The sequence below is a fragment of the Astyanax mexicanus genome, chromosome 14, assembly GCF_023375975.1.
Source record: "Astyanax mexicanus isolate ESR-SI-001 chromosome 14, AstMex3_surface, whole genome shotgun sequence".
NCBI lineage: Eukaryota > Metazoa > Chordata > Actinopteri > Characiformes > Acestrorhamphidae > Astyanax > Astyanax mexicanus.
The window spans coordinates 2,452,995-2,479,088 of NC_064421.1; the positions used below are offsets into that span (position 1 = coordinate 2,452,995).

General features: G+C 40.5%; 1 protein-coding gene across 1 annotated transcript in view; it reads left to right on the top strand.

The window, feature by feature from the left end:
- The first annotated feature begins 9,065 nt into the window (after positions 1 to 9,065).
- Positions 9,066 to 26,094, top strand: part of ccdc175 (coiled-coil domain containing 175) — a 36,643-nt gene continuing 19,614 nt past the window's right edge. Inside the window, exons 1-6 of the mRNA XM_049463748.1 lie at positions 9,066 to 9,214; positions 12,569 to 12,651; positions 14,107 to 14,218; positions 14,372 to 14,507; positions 19,099 to 19,327; positions 22,329 to 22,451. Of these exons, the coding sequence (XP_049319705.1) occupies positions 9,148 to 9,214; positions 12,569 to 12,651; positions 14,107 to 14,218; positions 14,372 to 14,507; positions 19,099 to 19,327; positions 22,329 to 22,451 (750 nt within the window). The 5' untranslated portion in view covers positions 9,066 to 9,147. The remainder of the gene's footprint in view (positions 9,215 to 12,568; positions 12,652 to 14,106; positions 14,219 to 14,371; positions 14,508 to 19,098; positions 19,328 to 22,328; positions 22,452 to 26,094) is intronic.

A 26,094-nucleotide genomic window follows, 5' to 3' on the forward strand; every position in this document is an offset into this window, starting at 1 on the left:
CTATATTACACCCTGTCTTACACCCTACCAACAATCTACCCAAAACTGAAACTGAAAAAAGATTTTCATTAACTAAAACTAATAAAAACAGCAATTAATAGAAAAAAACTATAACTAACTGGAAATATATTTAGTGTTTATAAAACTAACTAAAACGAACTGAAATTCTAGGTAGAATATGCTTCGTTTTCTTCTTTGTTCATTTATAAAAAAGCGTTTTTGATTTGGTACTTTTGTTAAAAATGAGTAAAACCTGTAGAGTTGATTGGATTTCTGAGTTTGTAGATGTTTTTCTCCTCGGCGTGTCTCATGGCTAGATTTTTATATTTTCATGTTAATGGAAATTCTAGTCTATTAGCTATTTTAAGCTGCAGTATTAAATACATTTATTTGTGCATTAGTTGGTTGTTTCACAGTAAATGAATATATATATTTTTAATGGTTTATTTTGTTGAGTTTTTATTAACCAATACCCTTTTTGAATTCTGCACCTTAGAAATAACCCAAAGTGGAAAAAAACTGAAATGAAAACTTTTAGTTTTAGTTGAGTTTTTCTTTTACCTTGTTATTTATTTTAATTATTTTGTCTTTTTAGTTACCTAATCTTATGTTTTACCATTTAGGCCTTTTATTTTATTTATTTTATTAATTTCATCCTTTTGTTTGTTTTGTTACTGCTTTTTCTTTTGGCTTTTTACATTTTTATTTCATTTATTTTCTTCCTTTTATTTTTTTAAATATTTTTTTACTTATTATTATTATTTATTCAAGTTCCATCATATAATTTTTTAGAATTGTGGTTATTTTAGTCCTTTATTTGTTTTAACTGTGTTTATATTTTATTATTCTACGTAATTATCTCTTTGTTTTATTGCTCCTTTTCTACTGAATTATTTTATTTTTTCTTAATTAAATCTTACATTGTTTGCTTGTTTTTATAATTTAAACTTAATTTTCAATCCCTTTATTTTTATGTAAGCTCGGCTACATTGAAAATGAGGGTTACCCTCAATGTATTTACAGAGTGAAAATAAAGGTTGATTGATTGATTGATTGATTAAAAACTAATGAAAACTAAATTAAAACTAAGCATTAATAAAAAAAATAAAAATGAATAAAACGAGCAGGAATAAGCAGCTCAGTTTCCTCTGCTGAGAATCGTTTGTTGGACACGTCCAGGTAGCTGCACCATTAAAATAGCAATCCGCCAAAGTCAGAGCTCACCTGACTCTTAAAGGGGACATGAAACACTTCAAGTATTTAGTTTAATTCACAAGATGTATTTTCACTCTAACAAATTTGATAAGTTTAACAGTTGTCAGTGAAGCGGAATTAAAATAATAAGCAATCTAAATGTCATTTTTTTAAGTAAGGGCAGCGCCATCTTGTCCCAGCGCTGAAAGTGACGTCACGAGGTTGGTTCTCGCACGCCTCACTACTATAATCTATGAGAATACCGTAATTTAGCGCCTCAATAAATAATAAAATCCAAACCAAAACTCAATGCAGAGCGGGGGGGCACTTTTGTATTGTCCCTGTGTGTAGTAATACTGGGAGTAGTGAAATTTAATAGGGTGAGGAATGAGAAATATTTACTTTCACTTTCATACACTTTCTTAAGCGGACAGCAGTTCTTCAGCGGTGGCTCGCAGCACTGAAGCGTGAGAATCCTCCGGTTAGCTGCAACGCTAGGGGTTAGTGGCGAGCACTTTCTAGACCAGGACTATGTGAAGGAGAGGGGTTTGAGTCAGGAGCATTAGCGCCGGATAAATAAGCTGCAGTCCGAGGCTTTTTTCCTCCGTTTTTTATTTTTCCTCTGATCAGCTGGAATGTACAGACCGTCTGACTGATGGTAACGTTACTATGAGAGCAGCAGCTGTGAGCCGCACCAGCCAAACAACACGCCCACCCAGCAGAGCAGCGAGAGGTACCGTTACCGAAAATCTAGATAAATTAGATAATTTAAAGATAACATAGCTAGCGTTAGCTACTTAGCTAGCTATCTTATTCTAGCTAGCCAACGCTAGCTAACTAGCTAACACTAACTAGATGAAGCTAAGTACCCAGTAAGCATTCTAACTTCTAAACTGAACGGTTTATCAACCAAACAGCGCCTGGATGTTTCAATATCCACTTAAATCATGTTCGTTTCATTCAGTCTTAATGAACTCTGGACTTTGCATGTTAAATAGCTAAATGTATATAAAATAGCTGGTTAACTGGATGGTAGTACCTGCTGTGGTCGCGCTGCAGGGTTTCTGCATGGCTCCACGTAGAGAGAGAGAATAAACACTCCCCAAACCCCTCGCTCTCAGAAAAGCATCTAAAAAGTTCTGCTCAGGTTTATACAGGAAAGATCTCTGAGTAAATGCTCCATGTTAGCCTAGTTCAGCTTCGTCTTCATCCATAATCTCGACAAACAATACGCTCTTTTCCTCTAGCTATATGCCTGGGATCTTAAACCAACCAACCTCGTGACGTCACCAGTGCTGCACGGGCAACATGGCGGCGCCCTAGCTCAAACGTAACAAACATAAATATATTATAATTTAGTGTGTAAACATTTTATATAAAAAAAATCCCCCCCAAATAAATTTCATTATATTTAATCCCTTAGAAAACTTGTACAAACTGAAATGTTTCATGTCCCCTTTAAAGGGAATGATGATTGGTTTATTTAATCCAAAATTAACCACATTCATGAATAATTAAGAGAATTAGTACATTAGTGCCTTTTGCACGTTTCAAGCCAAGCAAGGTGTACTTTTCCTGTTGTTACGATAGCAAAAAGGGTATGTAGTTTGCCGTGCTAGAAAATTCATTGGTTAGTCGAACATTTGCTTCTCAAAACTTGATTATGAGAAATAAATTAATGATGGGCTTTTCAGTAGATATTTTGGTAGACATAGGAAAAAATAATGGAGGTTTATCTTTTTTAACTGTTTTATTTTAAGCGTAACTTCAGAAAAGATCCTATTTTACGTTTTACGTTTAAGTCCTCCACTTATTAAGTTTGAAATCTGCAATACTGACTCTATCCCATGACTTTTGGCACATCAGTATAATGTATATGTTTCACTCTGGTTCTCCTCAGCTGCTCAGGCCTTTGGGTTTAATAGGAAGAGACTGGGTGGGTGTGGAAATATTGATTATGAAAACACAGGCGCTAATTAGCGTGAGCTATGTCTTTAGCAAGCCACCAGCGTGTAGGAGCTTATTAAAGCGCTAAATCACTGCTAATCAAATTGTTTCAATGTAATATTGGCTTCTTGTGTAAGTGGCTAAGTGGGTAACATAGATTGGATCATATAAGAAGTATAAATATCAATAAAACATATGCTAAATATTGTTTTTTTGCATTATGCTTTTAGACAAGTCAAGTCAATTTATTTATGAAGCACATTTAAAAAGACATCAAGTGTCGACCAAAGTGCTGTACAATAAAAACAAAACAAAACAAAACAAAACAAAAAAAAACAAAAAATAAATAAATAATAAATAATGAGCACTTGAATAATTTACTTCAGTGTATTAATAAATTAATTTACTAAGAAGACAACAATAAATAATAAAAAAAAAGAAAAGAAAAAGGACAGGGGCCACCATAAATCCCTGGGTGAATAGATACGTCTTTAAATTAATCTTGAAAGTTTCTAATGTAGGGGAAATTTTTATGAAAGATGGCAGGCTGTTACAAAGTTTAGGCGCAGAGACTGAGAAAGCCCTGTCACCCTTAAACTTCAGCCGGGAGCGCGGAACGGCTAAGAGCTGCTGATTTGAGGACCGCAGAGACCGGGAGGAGGAGTGAAGAGAGAGGAGATCTGATATATAGCTTGGTGCTATACCATGTAAGGCCTTATAGACATACAATAGAACCTTAAACTCAATCCGATATCTCACAGGTAACCAGTGCAAGGTGGCAAGTACAGGAGTGATGCTCTCCCTTTTCTTTTTTCCCGTCAGAAGCCTGGCAGCAGCATTTTGAACCAGCTGCAGGCGTGATAGACTGGACTGACTGAGACCTAGATAGAGAGAGTTGCAATAATCGAGACGAGAAGAAATGAATGCATGGGTGACAGTTTCCATGTCCTCCCAGGACAACATGTGTTTTAGTTTAGCCAGATTTCTGAGATGAAAGAAGCTGCCACGTACAACTGCACTAATTTGCTTCTCCAACGTGAGAGCGGAATCAAGAATGAAAGCAAGGTTTTTTGCGTGTGTATGTACATTAGCACATAAGGGTCCCAGATCACTGGCTATTGAGCTAGTGACAGGGTTTCCAAATATGATGATATCAGTTTTGTCCTGATTTAACTTTAAAAAAGTTATTTGACATCCAACAATTTATGTCTCTCAGACAACTAACAAGGCGATCTAGAGATACATTTTCCCCAGACATAATCGGGAGATATAACTGCATGTCATCGGCATAGCAGTGGTAAGGGATATTGTACTTTTGACAGATAGAGCTAAGAGGGAGCATGTATAGTGAAAACAAAATAGGGCCTAAAATGGATCCCTGAGGGACTCCACAAGTAATATTAACTGTAGTAGATGTATATTTTCCCAGTTTTACACAGAATGTTCCATTTTCCAAATATGAAGTAAACCACCTCAGTGCAGTTCCCTGGATGCCAACACAGTGCTCTAGACGATCAAGCTAGATTTTATGATCAACAGTGTCAAAAGCCGCAGTTAAATCTAAAAGAATTAGAACTGCGCATTTTCCAGCATCTACAGCAAGAAGTACATCATTAGACACTTTAAGAAGGGCAGTTTCGGTACTGTGATGTGCTCTAAAGCCTGATTGAAATTTGTCCAGAATGTTGTGGGTACATAAATAAGTGGATAATTGAGACAGAACCACTTTCTCCAAAACTTTAGAAAGAAATGGCAATTTTGAGATAGGCCTAAAATTATTTAAAATCATTTGGTCAAGATCTGGCTTTTTTAAGAGGGGCTCAACAACTGCGTGCTTAAAGCAGTAAGGCACAGTGCCACTAGAGAGGCTGCTATTTATTATAGATAGAATGCTGGGACCAACAGACTGCAGCACATCTTTAAGAAATGTTGTAGGGAGTACATCCAGTGAGCAGGTGGTTGGCTTCATATGCATAATTATGTCAGTTAGGTTGGTCATTTGCACCAGTTCAAACTGACTAAAACTAGATGTGTGATTTATATCTTATCTACAAAGAACTTCCTAAAAAACGCTTCATTGTAGCCTCGGGAACACAATTGGTAACAGGGTGCAGAACAGAGTTTATTGTCTTGAACAGGACTTGGGGTCTGTGAGAGTTTTTGGTGATTATGTCAGAAAAATACTTTGCCCTAACTGTTTTAACTGAGTTCTGATATTTAGCTAAGCTGTCCCTGAGAATCTGATATGATACTTGGAGCCTATCTTTTCTCCACTTTCGTTCAGCTTTCCTACAGTCCTGTCTGAGCACCCGAGTTTCACTATTTAGCCAAGGCTGATTTAATGATCTGTGCTTTTGAGGTTTAAGAGGAGCAATTGAATCCATTATGTTTTGGCATGTATTATTAAAAAGATCAATTAACTCATCTGTACTAGTATTTTCCTGGGATGTTTCAACAAAGTTAGAGCTAGCTGAAACAGCTTGATAGTTAAATGAAAACTGACTAGCTGTCTGAGGAGTAAGATAACGAGAGAGTTTTTCAAGTGGGCCATGCTTCATAGGAGAAAAAGGGATGTTAATGCCAAACAGAATGGGTTTGTGATCAGACAGGCATACATCTGCTATCTCAAGGTTGCGCACAGAAATGCCAAATGAAAGAACAAGGTCAAGAGTGTGACCAAGCTTGTGTGTGGAGCCCATAACAGACTGAATTAAGTTAAATGAGTCAATAAGCTGTAAAAATTCTTTAACTAAAGGTTTGGAAGGACAACAGACATGAATGTTAAAATCTCCTAAAATTAAAAGCTTATCAACACTAGGCAAAGTAGTTGTCAAAAAGTCAGAGAAGTCATGAAGAAAGTTCTTATTTAACTTGGGGGGGGGGGGCGGTATACAAGAGCACAGAATACAGGGCATGACAAATCCACTACACACAGCTGGACTTCAAAACTAGAGTACTCCTTCACAGTGAGAGATCGGCATTTAAAACAGTTCTTAAAAACAGTTGCTAGTCCTCCTCCCCGTCCTGTAATCCTTGGTGTACTTAAAAATTGACAGTCATTAGGGGATAGTTCGACGAGGGGACTTAAATCACCAGCCGTTAGCCACGTCTCCGTCAGAAAAAGAAAGTCCAGAGCACGAGAAATAACAAAGTCATTCAGCAAGAAGGTCTTGTTCACCAGTGATCTAGCATTGACTAGTGCTATTTTAACTGGAGCAACGTTTGGAAGTGACTGAAGTGCATAGCTGGGCGACATACTGTTTAAGGCTGAATATTCCAGTTTACGGAGATTACTGAAGTTAGGTGGCGCACACAGTCTACCAGAACGACGGCGCCGTGACGACCAGATCGACGGAATCCCCTCGCCTTTGGCATTATATCCTGATATGCGCAGGTTGCGGCGGGAGCCCCGGTGAACATAGCGTGCGCAACACAGTGCGCATAAATCCTCGGGGGAAGCCGGCTAGCTGAGTTAAAACGCCGTAGATCCGATGCTGAATACTGAATGATTTCACTGTTACTGTGAGAATCAGAGAGAGGGGTTGACACAAAGTCCAATAATCCCAAGCAGGAGAACCAGCGCGTTTGAAAACATCGTGGTCTTTCCGTTTATTTACGCGTCCATATAGAAGACACAATAGCCAGAGCTAGATGACCACTAAACCACTTTACAGACAGTGTTTGGGAAAAGTAGATTTGAAGCTACCTACTTCCATCAGCCTGAGACAGTCAGCTTGAGAGGCACCTAGCCCGGTGCACGCCAGTGGACATCACATACAGTGTAGAGCAGCAGCAGGATTTAAAGTCCAGTGGAACCAGGTATTATGTAATCCAGATGAGATCGCGTTCAACTGTTTAAGTATCCACCTGATCTGTGTTGTCAGTTCAGTCAAAACATTAAAAACGGTTAAAATAACTAAAAAACAACAAGCAACAAACACCGGTGAGTAGCGGCAGCTACACGCGCCTGCGTTCACTCAACCGGAACCGGAAAAAAAATATGTCGAGTTGTCATATATTTACATAGTGCAAGCATAATAACACTAGGATGAAATCAATATGAAAACAAATGTTTAATTTAGCTATTTTAAGTTTAAGAATAAAATACATCTACCTTCAATCTTATATGCAGTTTTTATATTAAAGAGATTTCCTCTCCAGCTTCTATATGTAAAAATATATAATCTCTGTTACTTTTATTTTGATAACAGCAATATACTTTAACACAAAGCGTACAAGATATTTCCTCAGCGCTGCGGTAAGAAAATCAATAGGTACACTGCAGCTCCAAGCCAGTCTTCTTGCTTCTCAAGTGTGCTGCATTGTCCTGAGTGAGGCAGCCTGTGGAGCGAGAGCGCCCTCCGATGCACATGTCTATGATTACAGTCTCTTTATATGGAGGGCCTTAAAATAATAACAGAAAAAATTAACTGTGCTGAGATATTATAGTGAAAATGATCTATTTACCTATTTATTTGGATGGTCTATTATAGATGCCTCATAGATGCTCAACTAAAATTCAACTGCTTGTCTATTAAACGCAACTAAACTCTAAAATAAAAGTAAATTATGCTATATTGAATGGAACCTTACGTCCAACTCTATAAAGCTAGGTTTTAGGGTTAGATCTGAGGTTTAAATTAAGGCTATGGTTAGGTTTTAGGGTTGATTTATAATCAAGTTTAGGTGTAGCATTAGAATCATTAACATGAAACTTAGGGTTACCTTGTATTTAATAGACATTCAGTTGAAAATTAGCTAAACATGTATATGAGGTATCTAATAGTAGTACAAGGGACCATCCATATAAAGTAGTACTGGAAACATTATAACAGATTAGAACAATAAAAACCTCAGATGTTTAATTTGGCCAGATCCAACAAGTCTCTAAGGACTTTATAAGGAAAGGTGGAGATACTGATGACTCTAGGGAGGGTTTTTAATGTATAACAGAATATATTCAGTAATTCAGTTCAAAATGTGAAACTCATATATTATATATATGTATTAAACACAGAGTGATCTATTTTAAGCGTTTATTTCATTTATTGTTGATGATTATGAAGCTTACAGCCAATGAAAACCCAAAAATCAGTGTGTCAGAAATTTTGAATATTATATAATAAGACCAATTGGTACTTTTGGCAGTGTGGGCAGTGTGCCAAGTCCTGCTGGAAAATGAAATCCGCACCTCCACAAAAGTTGTCAGCAGAGGGAAGCATGAAGTGCTGTACGATTTTGCGGAAAAACAATTTTTTTGCTATTTATAGGTTTATGTTTGAGTAAAATTAACATTGTTTTATTCTATAAACTACAGACAACATTTCTCCCAAATTCCAAATAAAAATACTGTCAGTTAGAGCATTTATTTGCAGAAAATGAGAAATGGCTGAAAAAAACAAAAAAGATGCAGAGCTTTCAGACCTCAAATAATGCAAAGAAAACAAGTTCATATTCATAAAGTTTTAAGAGTTCAGAAATCAATATTTGGTGGAATAACCCTGGTTGGTTTTTAATCACAGTTTTTTTCATGCATCTTGGCATCATGTTCTCCTCCACCAGTCTTACACATTGCTTTTGGGTAACTTTATGCTGCTTTACTCCTGGTGCAAAAATTCAAGCAGTTCAGTTTGGTGGTTTGATGGTTTGTGATCATCCATCTTCCTCTTGATTATATTCCAGAGGTTTTCAATTTGGTAAAATCAAAGAAACTCAATATTTTTTAAGTGATCTCTTATATTTTCCTAGAGCTGTATATACATAGGCATATTTTTATTTGGAAGCATTGCTGTCCTGTTGTGGTTAATTAAATTATTACTATAGTAAGTAATCCGGTTTTAATCCGGTTTGAATGCGGTGTTACAGCGCAGTGGGTTTGAATGGGTTGTTATGGCAGCGCTGCAGTAAATAAACACGCGCTCAGAACCGCGGCGCTGCTGAACGCACCTCACACCCGCTTTATTTACAAAGCCAGGCTTTAATTCGGGTTTAGTCCGGTTCTGAGTCATGGCTGTGTGTTTAGTACCGGATTTTCCTGCGGTTCGGATCGCTCTGGAGCATCTAGCAGAGTCCGGTAAGAGTTTAATACCAGTAAACTAGTGTATAACCAGCTCAAACTCTCATATACTCTCACAATACTCTCACTGTGTGTGTGTGTGTGTGTGTGTGTGCGTGCGTGCGTGTGTCTGTGTGAATAAAAGTGAACGAGAAAACTTTAAATTAACCCGTTTAGGCCTGAATTATGTGTCCAGTTTTAATCCATTGATAAAGTGAACAATATAATAATGCTGTTTTCTGCCAATAATTAATACAAAATAAGAATGAATAAAAAATAATAATTAAATCCAATTAACTAAATATATAATTGCTTTTTTAATGTCCATTGCCCATTGGCGGCCTGTGTTTAACATTTTTATTTTATACTTGATATTAATATACCTTTTTATTTAACATTTTTTATTAGTTTAATTTAATCATGATATAAAAAGTGTTCTAAGTCACGTAATATTAGCTTAGCCCCGCCCAGTGCAGTGTTTAATAGACCATTGAAGTCATGCGTCATTCTGTAGTCCTCTTATTGCTTATAGCTTCTCTATGAGGAAAATTAATAGGCTTTTTAAAAATCCGGCTTTGTCACATTCTGTGGTAAATAAATCTGTTCTGAACCCTGTACGTTTTATTCTGTGTACATTTTCCTCACATTTTACGTAATTATCTGGGTCCTCTGAATTACGAGATCGTTTAAGGGTTGTAATGAGAAAAAATGCTAGTTTAAGCTAATGCTAATGCGCAGGGGACTCTTTTCAGCGCAACACCAGCGAACTCCGGCTGCATCAGGCCCCCAGCTTTTCCCTTCCAAAACATGCCACCGGAAGTGTGCTGCTGAGGGATGAGAGGACCATTTGAGCGAAGCTGTCCATTCACTTCCATTCATTTCGTGGTGTCTTTAATTAATAATAAATGAATTTCCAAGCCGTTTTCGATTATGACACAGACCATGTTCTTTTTTACAAAGAACGGAAAACACGACCCAAAATACCGTGCTGTAATGTTTGGAGAAGTTGCTCCTCTTAATTTAAAAGTACAGAGCTGATTGAATTAGAACAGGGTCAAAGTAACCTTTTATTATGCAAATATAATGCTACTACTAACAGTTATAATTCAGTGTAGATAGTAAGATAGTAGTAAATAGAAGTAAGATAGACTATGAGAATTATAATGTATAGATATAACTGTAATTTATATTACACATTTATTATTATCATTACAGAGTTTCTAAATGCTTGTTTTATAGACAAACTATGAATATTCTTCAGTAAATCCGTGGACTGATATTGGGTATCAGTAATTCTAGTCTATATCTGCTGTTCATTCAGTAAAAGCCTCATTCTGGGATGGAATGGAGCTTTTCTCACTGTGGAGTAAATAGTTCTGTGCAGCTCCTATAAACAGTACGGTTGTTCGCACAGCACGCGAAAGATTTGCATCATGCTGGCGCCTGCGCAGTCTCTCACTTTCCCGGTTAACGCCCCACGAGAAGCCGATCAGGAAGTGACACGATTGGCCTCACCTGGCTCCGTTGAAATCAGCGGCTTGGTCCAGTTAATATATACTGTCAATGGGCTGCATGTTTACAACATATAATATATTACACACAGCTAATTCCACATGTTTAGATGTTTTGTGTTTCTGGTTCAGTGTTTTAGTACATTTAGCCACTTTAAGATTTGTCCTTTTAGTGGAAAAAACACACATTAAGGCTTTTTACTTTAGTATTTTAGACTCTTTTTGGTTCTTCAGTTAGCTGGATTAGCTCTGTGTTTCTGGAGTAACGTTAACTCTGTGCTGCTAGTTTTCCTGCTGTATCACTCAGCTCGTCTCAGTGAGGGCAGATAGTTAGTTGATTAGTTGATTAGTTAGTTGTTAGTTGATAATTTACGTCAGGTGTGCTGTAATTAGTATAAACTAATGACCATAATTATATAATAAACCCTGCAAGGAAGCTGCTACTGCTCCTGAACAGTAAACGCTCACTTTCTCTTATTATCTGCCTTTAAAAGCTCTAAAACACAGTCTACACTGCTCAACATCACCAGACTGATAAGAGTTTTCACCTGTTTAAACACTTTAATGATCCTCTGTGAAGAAGAAGAAGAAGAATCCAAAACGCGATCCGGCTGGAGTTCACTGGTGTTGCGATGAAAAGAGTCCCCTGCCGATCTCTGCAGCTGTGCTTTAGCATTAGCTTAAAGCTAGCATTTTTCTCATTAGGACCTTTAAACGATCTCGTAATTCAGAGGATTCAGTGATATTTAGGAGGTAAATGTACACAGAATAAAATGTACAGGGTTCTCAACATATTTATTTACCACAGAATGTGATAGAGGTGAGTTTTTGAAAAACCCATTATTTTTTTCCATTGACCAGAACCTCTTAGACACAGAACCCCAAATATGGTGCCGTCTACAAAATGATGACACGACTTGGTCTCTTGTCTTGTGCACTTTTCTGTTGGCTGGTTCATGGTCTATTTAAATGGATAACCAGTCTCAATTAGTATTATGTGCAACTAAAGTTCATTGTTATGGTCGCAAGGTCTGAAAGGGTTAAAACAGTGACACTGATAAGATCTTTTCTTAAAGCTACACAGCTATTGAATCCCTTTAATTCCTTTAGTTCTCTTCACTGCAGTGTGTGAGTATGGTAAAACTCTTACTTTCACTATTAAACATTTTTAGGTCTAGAGTTGCTGTTTTTCATCAATTTGATTTATTTTATTAAATGTTTGAGTAATTGCAGATCACCATCATGCAGCTTTTTTTTTTACATAAAATATTCTGGTGTAACAGACTATAAAGGGCTAAAAATGTAACTTTTTTTAATGTAATATTTTTTAAAAACATACAATATTCTAATGTAACAGAATTTAAAGATTCACTAAACGCTAAACCATATTTTTTCCACTATTAGCTAAAATGTATTCCCCTGAGGTAACACTCTTTGATTAGATTATACAGCTCTGGAAAAGAATCAGAGATCACATAATAATGATATTTGTTCTTGATTGTTCTTGAAAACCTCTGGAATATACTCAGGAGGAAGATGGATGATCACAAACCATCAAACCATCAAACTGAACTGCTTGATTTTTTGCACCAGGAGTAAAGCAGCATAAAGTTATCCAAAAGCAGTGTGTAAGACTGGTGGAGGAGAACATGATGCCAAGATGCATGAAATTAAAACTGTGATTAAAAACCAGGATTATTGATCTCTGAACTCTTAAAACTTTATGAATATGAACTTGTTTTCTTTGCATTATTTGAGGTCTCAAAGCTCTGCATCTTTTTTGTTATTTCAGCCATTTCTCATTTTCTGTAAATAAATGCTCTAAATGAGAATATTTTTTTTTTGTTGTTTTGTTTTGTAGATAAGCAGCTGAGGGAAGGTGTGATATTCAGCGAGGAGGAAAGTCATCACCTGAGAGAAATAGCAGACGCTATTAAAGCTCTGGTACGTCTCCAGTCTGACTGCACTGCTCTGGGTAATGGTTTCGGGTCATTAGTGGAACAGCAGGGAATGAATCTGACAGTATTAATGAACGCTGACTTTCATGTGATATTATATCGGTGAATGTGCGTCAGAGGCGTCGCAAAAATTAATTTTAGGCCCGTTTTAGACCTGTCAGTTCACCAGTGGACAAACAAGACCCAAAGATACCTGGTTCATCAGCAGAATACAACTTATTTTTAAATATTTTGAGTATTCATTGTATTTATAAGACTTTATAAGACACAGAAATTAATATTTAATATTTTTCAGTTTAATCACTTTATATTTTATCTGCTTTTTATTTCCTGTCATGCATGCCTCCAGCCTGTTACAGCAACCTGCGCGACAGGTTGGACAATTTCAGCAAAAAAATTGGCATTTGATGGAAACATAGTTTCTATTAAACTTGTAAACATGTTAAATTGTTTGTAGTGACTTTTTGTTCTTGATCGACTTTATAGAAGATACATTCTGATTCTATACAATTATTTATTTTGATCACAGAGATATTTTACTGTGACAGGGTGGACTAAAGCTTAAGTTTCACCTATTTAAGCTCAGTGGGGATACAGTATGATAAATAAATATTAAGTAAAATTATAAATACTATTATTTACTGCTAAAAATGCATGTTTTTTTGAGATTGTGAGATCACGGATGTGATGTCAAAGGTTACCTTTTTAAATTATTAAGATTTCAGCCAGTTTATTTTAAGATTAGTTCTTAGTTCTCTGTCAAAATTGATTATTGATTATTGAGTTTTATAAAGGCCTTAAAGAATAAATCTTTCATGATCAATTGGTTACATTGATCTTCATTTTCTCTGGGTTTTGTAGAAAGACTTCAGAACTGGGTAATTCTTTTATTAAGACAAAATTAAAAACTGCCCTAATTTTATTTTGTTTTTTTTTACACCTGAGAAAATCTTATCTTAAGGAATCTTACCTATGGGTGCAGCTACATGGGCCCTCAAAAAAATAAAACTGAATAAAGTGACTTTAATCACAAAATATCCTCTGCTTAGAAGTGTTGGACAAGTCCAGGTAGCTGCACCGTTAAAATAGCAATCCATCAATGTCTGAGCTCACCTGACTCTTAAAGGGAATGATGAATGAATTGATGATTTCTGAACTCTTAAAACTTTATTAATATGAACTTTTTTATTTTCTTTGTATTATTTGAGGTCTGAAAGTTCTGCATCTTTTTTTGTTATTTCAGCCATTTCTCATTTTCTGTAAATAAATGCTCTAAATGAGAATATTTTATTTGGAATTTGGGAGAAAGTTTGCCTGTAGTTTATAGAATAAAACAACAATGTTCATTTTACTCAAACATAAACCTATAAATAGCAAAATCAGATATTTTTTCTTTTCCAGAGCTGTGTTTTATCTACCCTTATTTCTCATTAACATTTAGGAGACGTCCAGAAAAGCAGTGTTCGATGAACTGGAGGTCGAAACCATTGAAATGAGCAAACTTCGCCATCAGGTCCTGAGTCAGGGAGATGATGTGGTGAAGGAAGTATTGGGTAGGTTAAATTATGCTTTGTTTAATCTTTCCTTCATCAGACTAGTTTTATATATGATATGAAAATAAAGAGTGTCCCTTTGTCTATGTCAAGGTTTATTAAGCATGTCGTTTTTGTAACTAAATTAAAGTGAATTGATTTTGTTGGTTGCAGCCGGGGTGGCGGCCGCCCGGGACGTGAACGCGGCTCAGCTGAATCAGCTCCAGACGGAGATGAAAAGTGTGGTGGAGGAAATAGAGCTGATGGAGAGGAGGAGGAAGGTGCTGCAGGGGGAAAATGCCAGGCTCCTGTAAGTGATATTGAGTGAGAGGGATGGCGGGGGTGGCGAGGGTTAATCAACCCACGCTTTTACTTTATCTCTGCTCAAAAATCGAAAGAGGAAAATGTCAGGAAATTAAAGTTTTTCTGGCACAGCAGAAGGAGAACTTTATAGGCCGGGTTCTGATGAGACTGGGCTCGTTTTGCTGCCTCGGCTCGGCGCTCGGGTCCCCTGGTGGAGTATAGGATACTCTGTGTCTACACCTGAGACAAAAACGACTTTTCCCAAATGATGTCCTGAACCGTGCACAATAGAGAGAGCGGATAGTATATAGGGCATATATACAGTCCTGAGAGGAAATAATAATAAAAAAAAGTTTTATAAGCAAGTATTTGGGACAAAATCATGGCTGGAAGTGAGCTGACACTTTTATGCTTTAGTTGTTTTGTCATAATGCAACTTTTTTCTAGGATACTGAGACTTTTCTCACACGACCTGTGTGGATTTGTTAATATTGATGAGAACCACAGTGATACAGGAACATACTTCTTTCACTTCAACTTTAAACTGCAGTTGAGTTACCAACACATAAACATGATATCGCTTACAGTATACAGTCATATGAAAAAGTTTGGGCACCCCTATTAATCTTAATCATTTTTAGTTGTAAATGTTTGGGTGTTTGCAACAGGCATTTCAGTTTGATATATCTAATAACTGATGAACACAGTAATATTTCAGTAATATTGAAATGAGGTTTGTGGGGTCACTGTGCATCGGTCAACAATACAGCGCACTTTGCACAAGGAGAAGCTGTATGGGAGGGTGATGTGAAAGAAGCCATTTCTGCAAGCACGCCACAAACAGAGTCACCTGAGGTGTGCAAAAGCACAGTGACACCATCTGCAGCAAGATGATGCTGCAGCTCTTTGGAGGTGGTCTGTGGATTGTCCTTGACTGTTCTCACCATTCTTCTTCTCTGCCTTTCTGATATTTTTCTTGGCCTGCCACTTCTGGGCTTAACAAGAACTGTCCCTGTGCTCTTCCATCTCCTTACTATGTTCCTCACAGTGGAAACTGACAGGTTAAATCTCTGAGACAACTTTTTGTCTCCTTCCCCTGAACAACTATGTTGAACAATCTTTGTTTTTAGATCATTTGAGAGTTGTTTTGATGAGCCCATGATGCCACTCTTCAGAGGAGATTCAAATAGGAGAACAACTTGCGATTGGCCACCTTAAATACCTTTTCTCATGATTGGATACACCTGGCTATGAAGTTCAAAGCTCAATGAGGTTACCAAACCAATTTTGTGCTTCAGTAAATCAGTAAAAAGTAGTTAGGAGTTTTCAAATCAATAAAATGATAAGGTCAAATTTTGGTTTAATGCATATTGCACATTTTCTGTTAGTACAATAAACCTCATTTCAATCCTGAAATATTACTGTGTCCATCAGTTATTAGATATATCAAACTGAAATGGCTGTTACAAACACCCAAATATTTAGAACTAAAAATTATTAAGATTAATAGGGGTGCCCAAACTTTTTCATATGACTGTATATCTAGGACCGCAACTGCTGTACTGTGCACCATATTATAAGGCACACTATCAGTGAATATCTATTTTCTGGTCTATTTTCATGCATAAAGCAAACTGGATTATAAGGAGCATTTTTAGAGACATTATTTTACAGGGGCGATATCTAAAACTGTAACATGGAGGAGGAGGCAGGATGCAAGTGCAAGTCTTTTTTATTATCCATATTTACAAAATAAACTAACAAAACACTAAGGAAGAACTATAAAGAAAAAGGTTACTGAAACAAACACTATACACCAGAAGATAAACTAAAAGACTGAAACAAACAAGCCAAAATAACAAAGAAACTAACTACATAAAGCAAACCTGGAAAACTGAAGACAAAAAACACAACAGGTCTGAGGCTAAACAAAACATTAAAACACGATCTGGAAAGATTAACAGGACAAGGTCAAACAAAAAAGCGCGACAGAGAACAATGGATCACATGAGGTATTTATACACAGGCACACACTAGGGACACCTGTGGAGTAATGAGGGGGCGGAGTTACAAATGAGACAGGAGGGGTTACAGATGACAAGGCGGGGCTAAGGCGGAGACATGACCAAAACACAGTAGCACATGGCTGGGAAACATGACAGGTAAACAAAACAAGAGAACAGAGGACAGGAGCAGGAAGGAACCAAAAAGGGAAAGACACTGGACAGACACAGGCTAAGGTGTGACAAAAACAGAGCTGAAGCTAAGCTAATTTAACAAAACTTTAATAAAAAAGACTTTATTTTTAAGTAAAACGAGCACTAGATGTTAATTTCCAAATTTCTCCAGCACTAAGGCTGGAGCATTAGCACTAGCATTAGCTGCTAAACAAAATACAGGCTTTAGGTGTAGGTGATACAAAACCCCTTTTCTCTGCAGTAAAATTAGTTATTTACACTCTGAAAACTTTGAGTGGGTTTTAAGAGACTCTGCCTCTCCACTCTCCAATACTTTACTTAATCATTTTAGATCAGTAAAAGGAATCAACACAAATTCTGCAGGTTTGAAAACAGACATAAAAACTAGAAAAATGTAATGAAATGAAAGATTTGGACTTGAACTGATTGATTTTTATTCAGGAAACTATTGATTTTAAAATGATAAAAGTTTAGAAAAAAATAATTTCAGTTGAAGATTTACTTTAATATTTTTAAATACTTTATCTTACATTTACAGTTGTTTTTTTATGCTTGAATAAAAAATTCTCAAGATTTATGCGTTTAACATCAGGCAGAAAAATGACAAATTGACATGACCTGTTAATCCTTCTATTATGTTAATTTGTCAGGAACAGCAATTGTGTTCCAGGGGTTTTTTTTGGTGCATGTTTAATTATCCTAAATATCTCTGAAACCCCAAAAAATCCTTACAAGCAGTGTAAATATTTCAATACTAACTCCTTTACTAATTATTCAATCAATATTTAGTGCAATGGTGTTCCTTACCTCTAACAGGTGATGCTTCAATTAGAATAATTCACTCGTTCTTCATGTTTCACTGCTTTTTTACTTTTAAAAGGCCAACATATCTAAAACAATATTTTTACATAAAATTGAAAAATAAGATTGCAATTTTGTTTTAGTTTTAGTTTTTGCAAGTATGTAAAATGAACAATTTTCATATTATGTGTTGATTACACTAGTTAAGGCAAGCAGAAAAAGTTTCAGACTGACTTAAAATACTTTTATCTATTTTTCCTAGGTCTTCAAACTTTAAAACGGGTCAAATTGACCCACAACATAACAGGAGTGTTAAGCGGTTAAACCTGACGCTTATTAATTGAATCCCTTGCAGTAAAATCATTAAACCATTTAGCCTCCAAAACAAATGTAAAGTTGGCTTCGAATGCTAACTCTCCATTCCACCTTAAATAGTGCAGCAGTGTGTGAATCTGAAGCCTGTATCACTCTGCTCTCGATCGTCTGTCCGTATCGATGCAGCACAGCAGGATCTCGCTGCGATGCTTTGAACTGCAGAATGAGAGATGAGACGCCTCCAGGGCAGGACTCTTCATCTGCAGCCCCGGCTGGACATCAGCTCTCCAGGCCCCGAGGCCTGGCTGTACCACAGGACACAACACAAGCGTCCGGCCAATCAGACGGAAGCAGTGATAACACTACAGCACTGTGTAATTCTCAGTTTAGTACAACACAGCAGCTTATCTACAGATCCAACTCACTCTCAGACCTGACGTTTAGAATCATACTGGAGTTTATATCACAAATATTTATTTTATATTCAGAACTAATTAAAAAAATAAACTGTTTATTTTAGATTTAGACTGAAATTATGATTATTTTAGATTCAGAGACAGTTCAAGGGACAAACCTGGCAAGGTGATATCAGAGGGTAGGTTTGATATATGATTATTCATGTATATATATATACCAAAAAAGCACCACATATGATTTGAACAGATGCAGATAAACATACATAAATACAGTAAAACGTAACGAGGATTTCTCATTTTTAACTATAAATATGTTATATCCTTTGAACAAAGTGTAGTTTTGATCCAGATTTCTCTTTGATGCTCCTCAGCCAGCATGTGTATATTATGTTCAGTTCCATCAGCAGCTCACCTGATTTACCACATTTACCAAAAGTGAGGTGAACAGGTGAATTCAATACTCAGGTGATTGAATTCCTGGTAGTGCCATGTGCAGTGTTGCAGTGTTATGTGAGTCATGGAGTGATGTCATTGTGAGGTGCATTCTGGGTATTGTAGTCTCGAAGCTGGAGATCGTATAGGTAGAGCTGAGTGTGAGAGACACAGAAGTGCTTTTGGCGCCAGGCGTGATTTAGGTGTAATGGTTGAAAGTCTGTTGTGTTTTTGTGGCTGATTTATAGTATATATTATATAAAAGTTTAGTATAGTATAGTATATTATAGTGTAGTATACCATTGCAAAAAATACAGTGGTATAGTATAGTAGAGTATATTGTAATATAGTAAAGTATTGGATTATTTAGTATGCTATAGTGTATATATATATATATATATATATATGTGTTATGAAACATATACTATGTTTCCAGGCCAGATCGAGAACCTATGAAGAGCAGTCATGCGATCATCATTGAGCAGCTGAACCAGCAGCTCTCAGAGAAGTCCAGTACACAGATCTCTCTGAACCAGCTGAAGATCCACATCCAGAACACAGAGCAGAAGATCACTCAGGTGCAGAAAACCAAAACTCACCTGATCCAAAACCTGCTGCAGGAGAGGAGGAGCTTCTCAGAGAGGAAGGAGATGCTGCAGAAAGAGGTAACCAGCCAGCATCAGTCCTTACACACCTGCTGTTACAATACTCAGACCAGACCAAAAGCAGTTTCTGCTGGTTTCAGAAGGTCCAGACTGATATTTGATGGTCAAGGTGGTGAGAAGCTGATCTTTTATCAAAAGTATAGGTGATTCATCTGTTGATCAGTATAATAAAAGCTGAGCTGAGTAGTTCAGCTGTGGAGCAGTCACATTTTGTTTTCTGGAATGATGGAGCTGCGTCCAATACTTCTGAGAGACAAAGGGTATTTGGGATAGGGGAGTTATGGATAAGTTGGGGAGTTAGGGATAAGTCAGGGAGTTTGGAAGTCTGGGGTGAGTTAAGGATAATTTGGGGAGCTGGCCATGAGTTGGGGAGTTTGGGATAAACTGGGGAGTTTGGGATTAGTAGGAAAATTAGTTTGGAGATTTGGGGATGAGTTGAAGAATTGGGGATGACTTGGGGATTAGTTGAAAAATGAGGTGTGGCGTGAGGAGGCGGGGGAGTTGTGGGTCCGCCCCACGCCAGAGCGCAAAGCCATGCCTGTCTCGGCTGGCCCGCATGAGGGCTGATTGAGCCGCCAGTTGAGACAGGCATAAAAACTCTGCCTCAGCTCACACTCGGGAGAGACTTGGACTTGGGAGGAGTGAGCTGAGGCCGCCCGGACCTTTAAAAACCACTAAAGTAATTCTACGGACTCTAGAGCCCCATTGGGCCGAGTTATGGTTGTTTAAGTTTGTTTTGGGGTGTGGTGGAGGGCATTTGAAATAAAAGGTGCGTTTTGAGTTCATTTACTCCCCGTGTCTGTGTTCTCTGTGTGCTTCCTCCTGCTGGGTCACAGTGGTCACGCCCCCTACCCCAGGGGCCTACCACAGTGGTGGAGAGTAGCAGGGGGCGGGCTCTGGCTCGAGGAGTATGGAGGCGAAGGGGAATTCCCCGGCGTCACACCAGCGAGGCGGTGTGCTACTCTCCACCACTGTGGTAGGCCCCTGGGGTAGGGGGCGTGACCACTGTGACCCAGCAGGAGGAAGCACACAGAGAACACAGACACGGGGAGTAAATGAACTCAAAACGCACCTTTTATTTCAAATGCCCTCCACCACACCCCAAAACAAACTTAAACAACCATAACTCGGCCCAATGGGGCTCTAGAGTCCGTAGAATTACTTTAGTGGTTTTTAAAGGTCCGGGCGGCCTCAGCTCACTCCTCCCAAGTCCAAGTCTCTCCCGAGTGTGAGCTGAGGCAGAGTTTTTATGCCTGTCTCAACTGGCGGCTCAATCAGCCCTCATGCGGGCCAGCCGAGACAGGCATGGCTTTGCGCTCTGGCGTGGGGCGGACCCACAACTCCCCCGCCTCCTCACGCCACAGTCCCTCCCCCTAAGCTTCCAGCCACCAGGGTCGAAGGTGAGGCGTGACCTGGTGACTGGAGCGAACGAAGAGAGGCAGGGTGAGGAGAGCGGGGGACGCCGTTCGTTCGCTAGGGCCCCCCTCTCCAGAAAGGGGCCCGGGGAGATGGCAGCCCACCTCCCAGCCTCTGAGCCAAAGGCTCGCGCCGCGGTAGGAGGAGCGGCGGCTTTGGGCGCCGTGACAGGCGCAGCAGCGGCTCGTGGCACCGGGACGGGTGGAGCGGCTGCTCGTGGCACCGGGACGGGTGGAGCGGCTGCTCGTGGCACCGGGACGGGTGGAGCGGCTGCTCGTGGCACCGGGACGGGTGGAGCGGCTGCTCGTGGCACCGGGACGGGTGGAGCGGCGGCTCGTGGCACCGGGACGGGTGGAGCGGCGGCTCGTGGCACCGGAACGGGTGGAGCGGCGGCTCTTGGCACCGGAACGGGTGGAGCGGCGGCTCGTTGCACCGGAACGGGTGGAGCGGCAGCTCTTCGTGGGCAGGCTCGCGGGGCCGGGCTGGGAGCAGCGGCGGCTCTCTGTAGCGCCCAGGCAGGCGGCTGAGCGATGGCTCGCGGGGCCGGGCTGGGAGCGGCGGTGGTCACGCCCCCTACCCCAGGGGCCTACCACAGTGGTGGAGAATACAGACACGGGGAGTAAATGAACTCAAAACGCACCTTTTATTTCAAATGCCCTCCACCACACCCCAAAACAAACTTAAACAACCATAACTCGGCCCAATGGGGCTCTAGAGTCCGTAGAATTACTTTAGTGGTTTTTAAAGGTCCGGGCGGCCTCAGCTCACTCCTCCCAAGTCCAAGTCTCTCCCGAGTGTGAGCTGAGGCAGAGTTTTTATGCCTGTCTCAACTGGCGGCTCAATCAGCCCTCATGCGGGCCAGCCGAGACAGGCATGGCTTTGCGCTCTGGCGTGGGGCGGACCCACAACTCCCCCGCCTCCTCACGCCACAGAGGGTTAAGTTGAAGATTTGGGGATGTGTTGGGAAGTTAGAGTTAAGTTGAAGAGTTGGGGATGAGTTAGGGAAAGTGGTGGATAGGTTGGGGAGTTAGGGACAAGTTGGGGGGTTTGGGATGATGTTGGGGATGAGTTGAAGAGTTGAGGATGATGTGGGGAGTTGTTGATGAGGTGGGGAGTTGAGGATGAGTTGGGGAATTGGAGATGAGTTAGGGATAAGGTGGGGAGTTAGGGATAAGTTCGGGAGTTGGAGATGAGTTAGGGATAGGGTGGGGAGATAGGGATAAGGTGGGGAGTTAGGGATGAGTTAGGGAGTTAGGGTTAAGTTGGAGAGTTGGGGATGAGTTGATGAGTTGGGGATGAGTTGATGGGTGGAGGATGCTGTGGGGAGTTGTTAATGAGGTGGGGAGTTAAGGATAGGTTGAGGAGTCTGGTAAAAGTTGGGGAGTTGGGGATGAGTTGGGCAGTTGGGAATGGGTTGGGTGATGATCATTCATTTTTCCAAAGTCCTGACCTCACTAAAGCTATTGTCAAAGAATGTAATCAAATCCTCACAACAGTGCTCAGAACCAGCTTCATCAGGCCAACGACTGTGTTGTTTATCTCAGAAGCAGGAATATATTGTGATTTGTATGTTTTTGTTGCACAGATTGGAGGGATTATGAACAGCATTCAGGAGCAGAAGAAGATGAATGCAGAGACTTGCAGAGAGCTGGATGAAGTTACGGAGGAGCTCTCAGACTTGGAGGAAAGCGTTAGAGAAAATTTAAGAGTGAGTAGATTTACTACACTTGAGCTCAGATATCTGTTGTTTTAGGTTTAAAGCAAAAATTGCTTTATATAATAGAGAAACAATCCTCTCTAAAACAAAAAGTCGAAAAGTCTGTTCCTGTGTGCAAGGCTTCATGAAATCTTAACATTAGCAGAGGATTTTGGGTTGCGGTGTAGAGCCCAGTGTCAGAAATCTGGGTTTGCATCCTAGGACATGGGTCTTGCAGCAGGACAATGACCCCAGACATACTTTAAAAAGCACCCAGAGATAGATGGAAACAAAGCACTGGAGATGTACTAAAGTGACCGGCAGTGACCAGAGTCCGGATCTAAATCCCTTTAAACACTTGTGGAGTAAGAAGCTTGTTGATGCTTTTCTAAAAGGTTTGCAACCAAATTTGAGTTTTGCGTGAAACTATACAAAAAATCTTTTTTTGGATGTTGATACAATACACACAAAGAGAATAAATGTGTATAAAAAATCTTTAACTGTAATCATTTTTTGGAGAAATACCTAATTTCCTCAACATATATTATGAGTGCAAACACTTTCAATCATGATGGTAAATGTGTATATAAATGTGCCGTATTGTGAATGTGGTCAAAATAAAATAAAATTAAAATTGCTGTTCAAAATAACATGTACAAGAGTAATTGTAAAATGGTCATATAAATATTAACGTATTTTTCATATTTTCTGCTAACACTGGCTAGAACTGCTGGGGCAGCATTAGCATTAGCTGCTAACTGTGCTAAGCTCTAGCTTTTTCGCCGTTCAGAGGCGAGAGCTATTGGCCTGTAGCCTGCTGTTAACCCTGGCGAGCACTGCTGGAGCAGCATTAGCATTAGCCGCTAATTAGCGCTGTCAGGTGGCATTTACTAGCACTAACCACAGCTAGCGCTAGTGGTTAGCTGCTAATGATAATATTGCTGCAACCAGCCTTAGTGGAAATCTGGAAATTTAAGATTAATGTAAATAAACAGAAGTGCTTTATTCACCCAAATAAACAGTTTTCAGGAGAGAAATCTGTGTAGATTAACATCCAGCACTCATTTGACGTTAAAAGAAAATATATATTTTTAAAAATTAAAGTTTTATTTACTCAACTTAGCTTAGCTTTACATGTCTCACCCCTGATCAATTAGAAGGAAAACATGGTGACATCCCTATTCCTTACTAGTGTTGCATAATGACCCACCCAAGATGGCGGCGCGTTAACACGCAGCGGCCACTCCGGGTCCGTTAAATGGTGCTTTTGTGTTACTATTTGTCGTTTTTTCCGTTTATTTCCTGCAAATATGTGCATCGGAACACCCGTGCACATGTTCTACCACTGCCAGACCCTGCTACAGTGGAGAAATCAGCCAGAAAACACGCTACCGGACGAGGTTCTGCAGACGCTACTTGAGCTTAGCCTGCTAAGAGACCCAGGCCGCCAGCCCGCGGTGTTTCCTGAGGCCGGAGCCCAGCGGAAGTGCCATCGCAAGCGATGCGAGCGTAAGCGATGCGAGTGTAAGCGGAAGCGCGGAAAGAGAGCCGGGATCCTCGCGAGGCTAAAGGCTAGTCCTAGCCGGCCGGCTATACCATCGCTCTTTCTGGCAAACGTCTGTTCCCTTGACAATAAACTGGACTACATCCGACTCCAGCGAACAACCCAGCGTGAGTTCAGAGACTGCTGTGCTTTGGTTTTTGTGGAATCGTGGCTGAACGACAACATTCCAGACAGCGCCATTCAGCTAGCCGGGCTAACCACGTTCAGAGCGGATAGGAGCGCGGCTCTATCCGGGAAGACCCGCGGTGGAGGCGTGTGTGTTTACATCAACACGGAATGGTGTAACAACGCTGTGACTGTTGCCAAACACTGCTCTCCGCTGGTGGAGTTCCTGATAGTCAAGTGCAGACCTTTTTATTTAGTACGGGAGTTCTCCGCCGTGCTAATAGCTGCTGTCTACATCCCACCCAGCGCTAGCATTGGTGCTAATGCTAAAGAGGCTCTGTGTGAACTCTATCGGACTATCAGCGATCTGCAAAACAAACACCCAGACGGACTGTTTATTATCGCCGGAGATTTCAACCACGCAAATCTCAAGTCAGTGCTCCCTAAATTCCATCAACATGTGGACTTTGCAATGAGAGGAGCGAGCGTGCTGGACCTTGTTTACACAAACATCCCCAGCGCGTACCGGGCGGAGCCCCGCCCCCACCTCGCTTTCTCGGACTACATGTGTTTGGCTGACTCCAACATACACACCACTCATCAGACGCTCCAGACCAGTTCAGAAGCAGGTGAAAACCTGGCCGGCAGGCTCCATCTCTGCCCTTCAGAACTGTTTTGAGTGCACTGCATGGGACATGTTTAGGGAGGCTGCTACTGAAGGCGATTCTGTTGATTTGGAGGAGTATGCAGCATCAGTCACTGGCTACATCAGCAAGTGTATTGATGATGTCACTGTCTCCAAGACCATCACTACACGCCCAAACCAGAAGCCTTGGATGACTGCTGAGGTACGTGCGCTGCTGAGGACCCGCGACTCCGCCTTTAGAGTGGGTGACAAGGTGGCCCTGAGGAAAGCGAGAGCCGACCTGTCAAGAGCCATCAGAGAGGCAAAGCGCGCACACGCCCAGAGAATCCACAGCCACTTCAAGGACACGGGTGACGTGCGGCGTATGTGGCAGGGCATCCAGGCAATCACCAACTACAGGACAATGCCACCGTCCTGTGAACGTGATGCCTCCCTCCCTGATGCCCTGAACAACTTTTATGCACGGTTTGAGGCACAAAACAACACGATGGCGAGAAAGACCATGCCCAAGCCGGACGAGCAGGTGTTGTGCCTGACTGCAGTGGATGTGAGGAACACTCTGCGCAGAGTCAACCCACGAAAAGCTGCAGGACCAGACAACATCCCCGGCAGAGTGCTCAGGGAGTGCGCAGACCAGCTGACAGATGTTCTCACAGACATCTTCAACATCTCCCTGTGCAGCGCCAGTGCCTCAAGTCCACCACCATCGTTCCCGTGCCGAAGAAGTCCACAGTGTCCTGCCTCAATGACTACCGTCCCGTTGCACTTACACCCATCATCATGAAGTGCTTCGAGAGGCTAGTCATGAGGAACATCAAGACACGACTGCCCTCTTCACTGGACCCCCTGCAGTTTGCGTATCGTCCCAATCGCTTCACAGACGATGCCATCACCACCACCCTTCATCTCTCCCTCACCCACCTGGAGAAGAAGGACACTTACGTCAGAATGCTGTTTATAGACTTCAGTTCAGCATTCAACACCATCATCCCACAGAACCTCATCAGGAAGCTAAGCTCGCTCGGCCTCAACACCCCCCTCTGCAACTGGATCCTGGACTTTCTGACGGGGAGACCCCAGTCAGTCCGGTTCGGGGGCAGCACCTCCAGCACCATCACACTGAACACTGGGGCCCCCCAGGGCAGTGTCCTGAGTCCTCTGCTGTTCACCCTGCTGACTCATGACTGTGCTGCAAAACACAGTTCTAACAGCTTTATCAAGTTCGCCGATGATACAACCGTGCTGGGTCTCATCACCAAAGGCGAGTCAGCATACAGAGAGGAGGTGCAGCGGCTGACAGACTGGTGTACAGTCAACAACCTTCACCTGAATGTGGACAA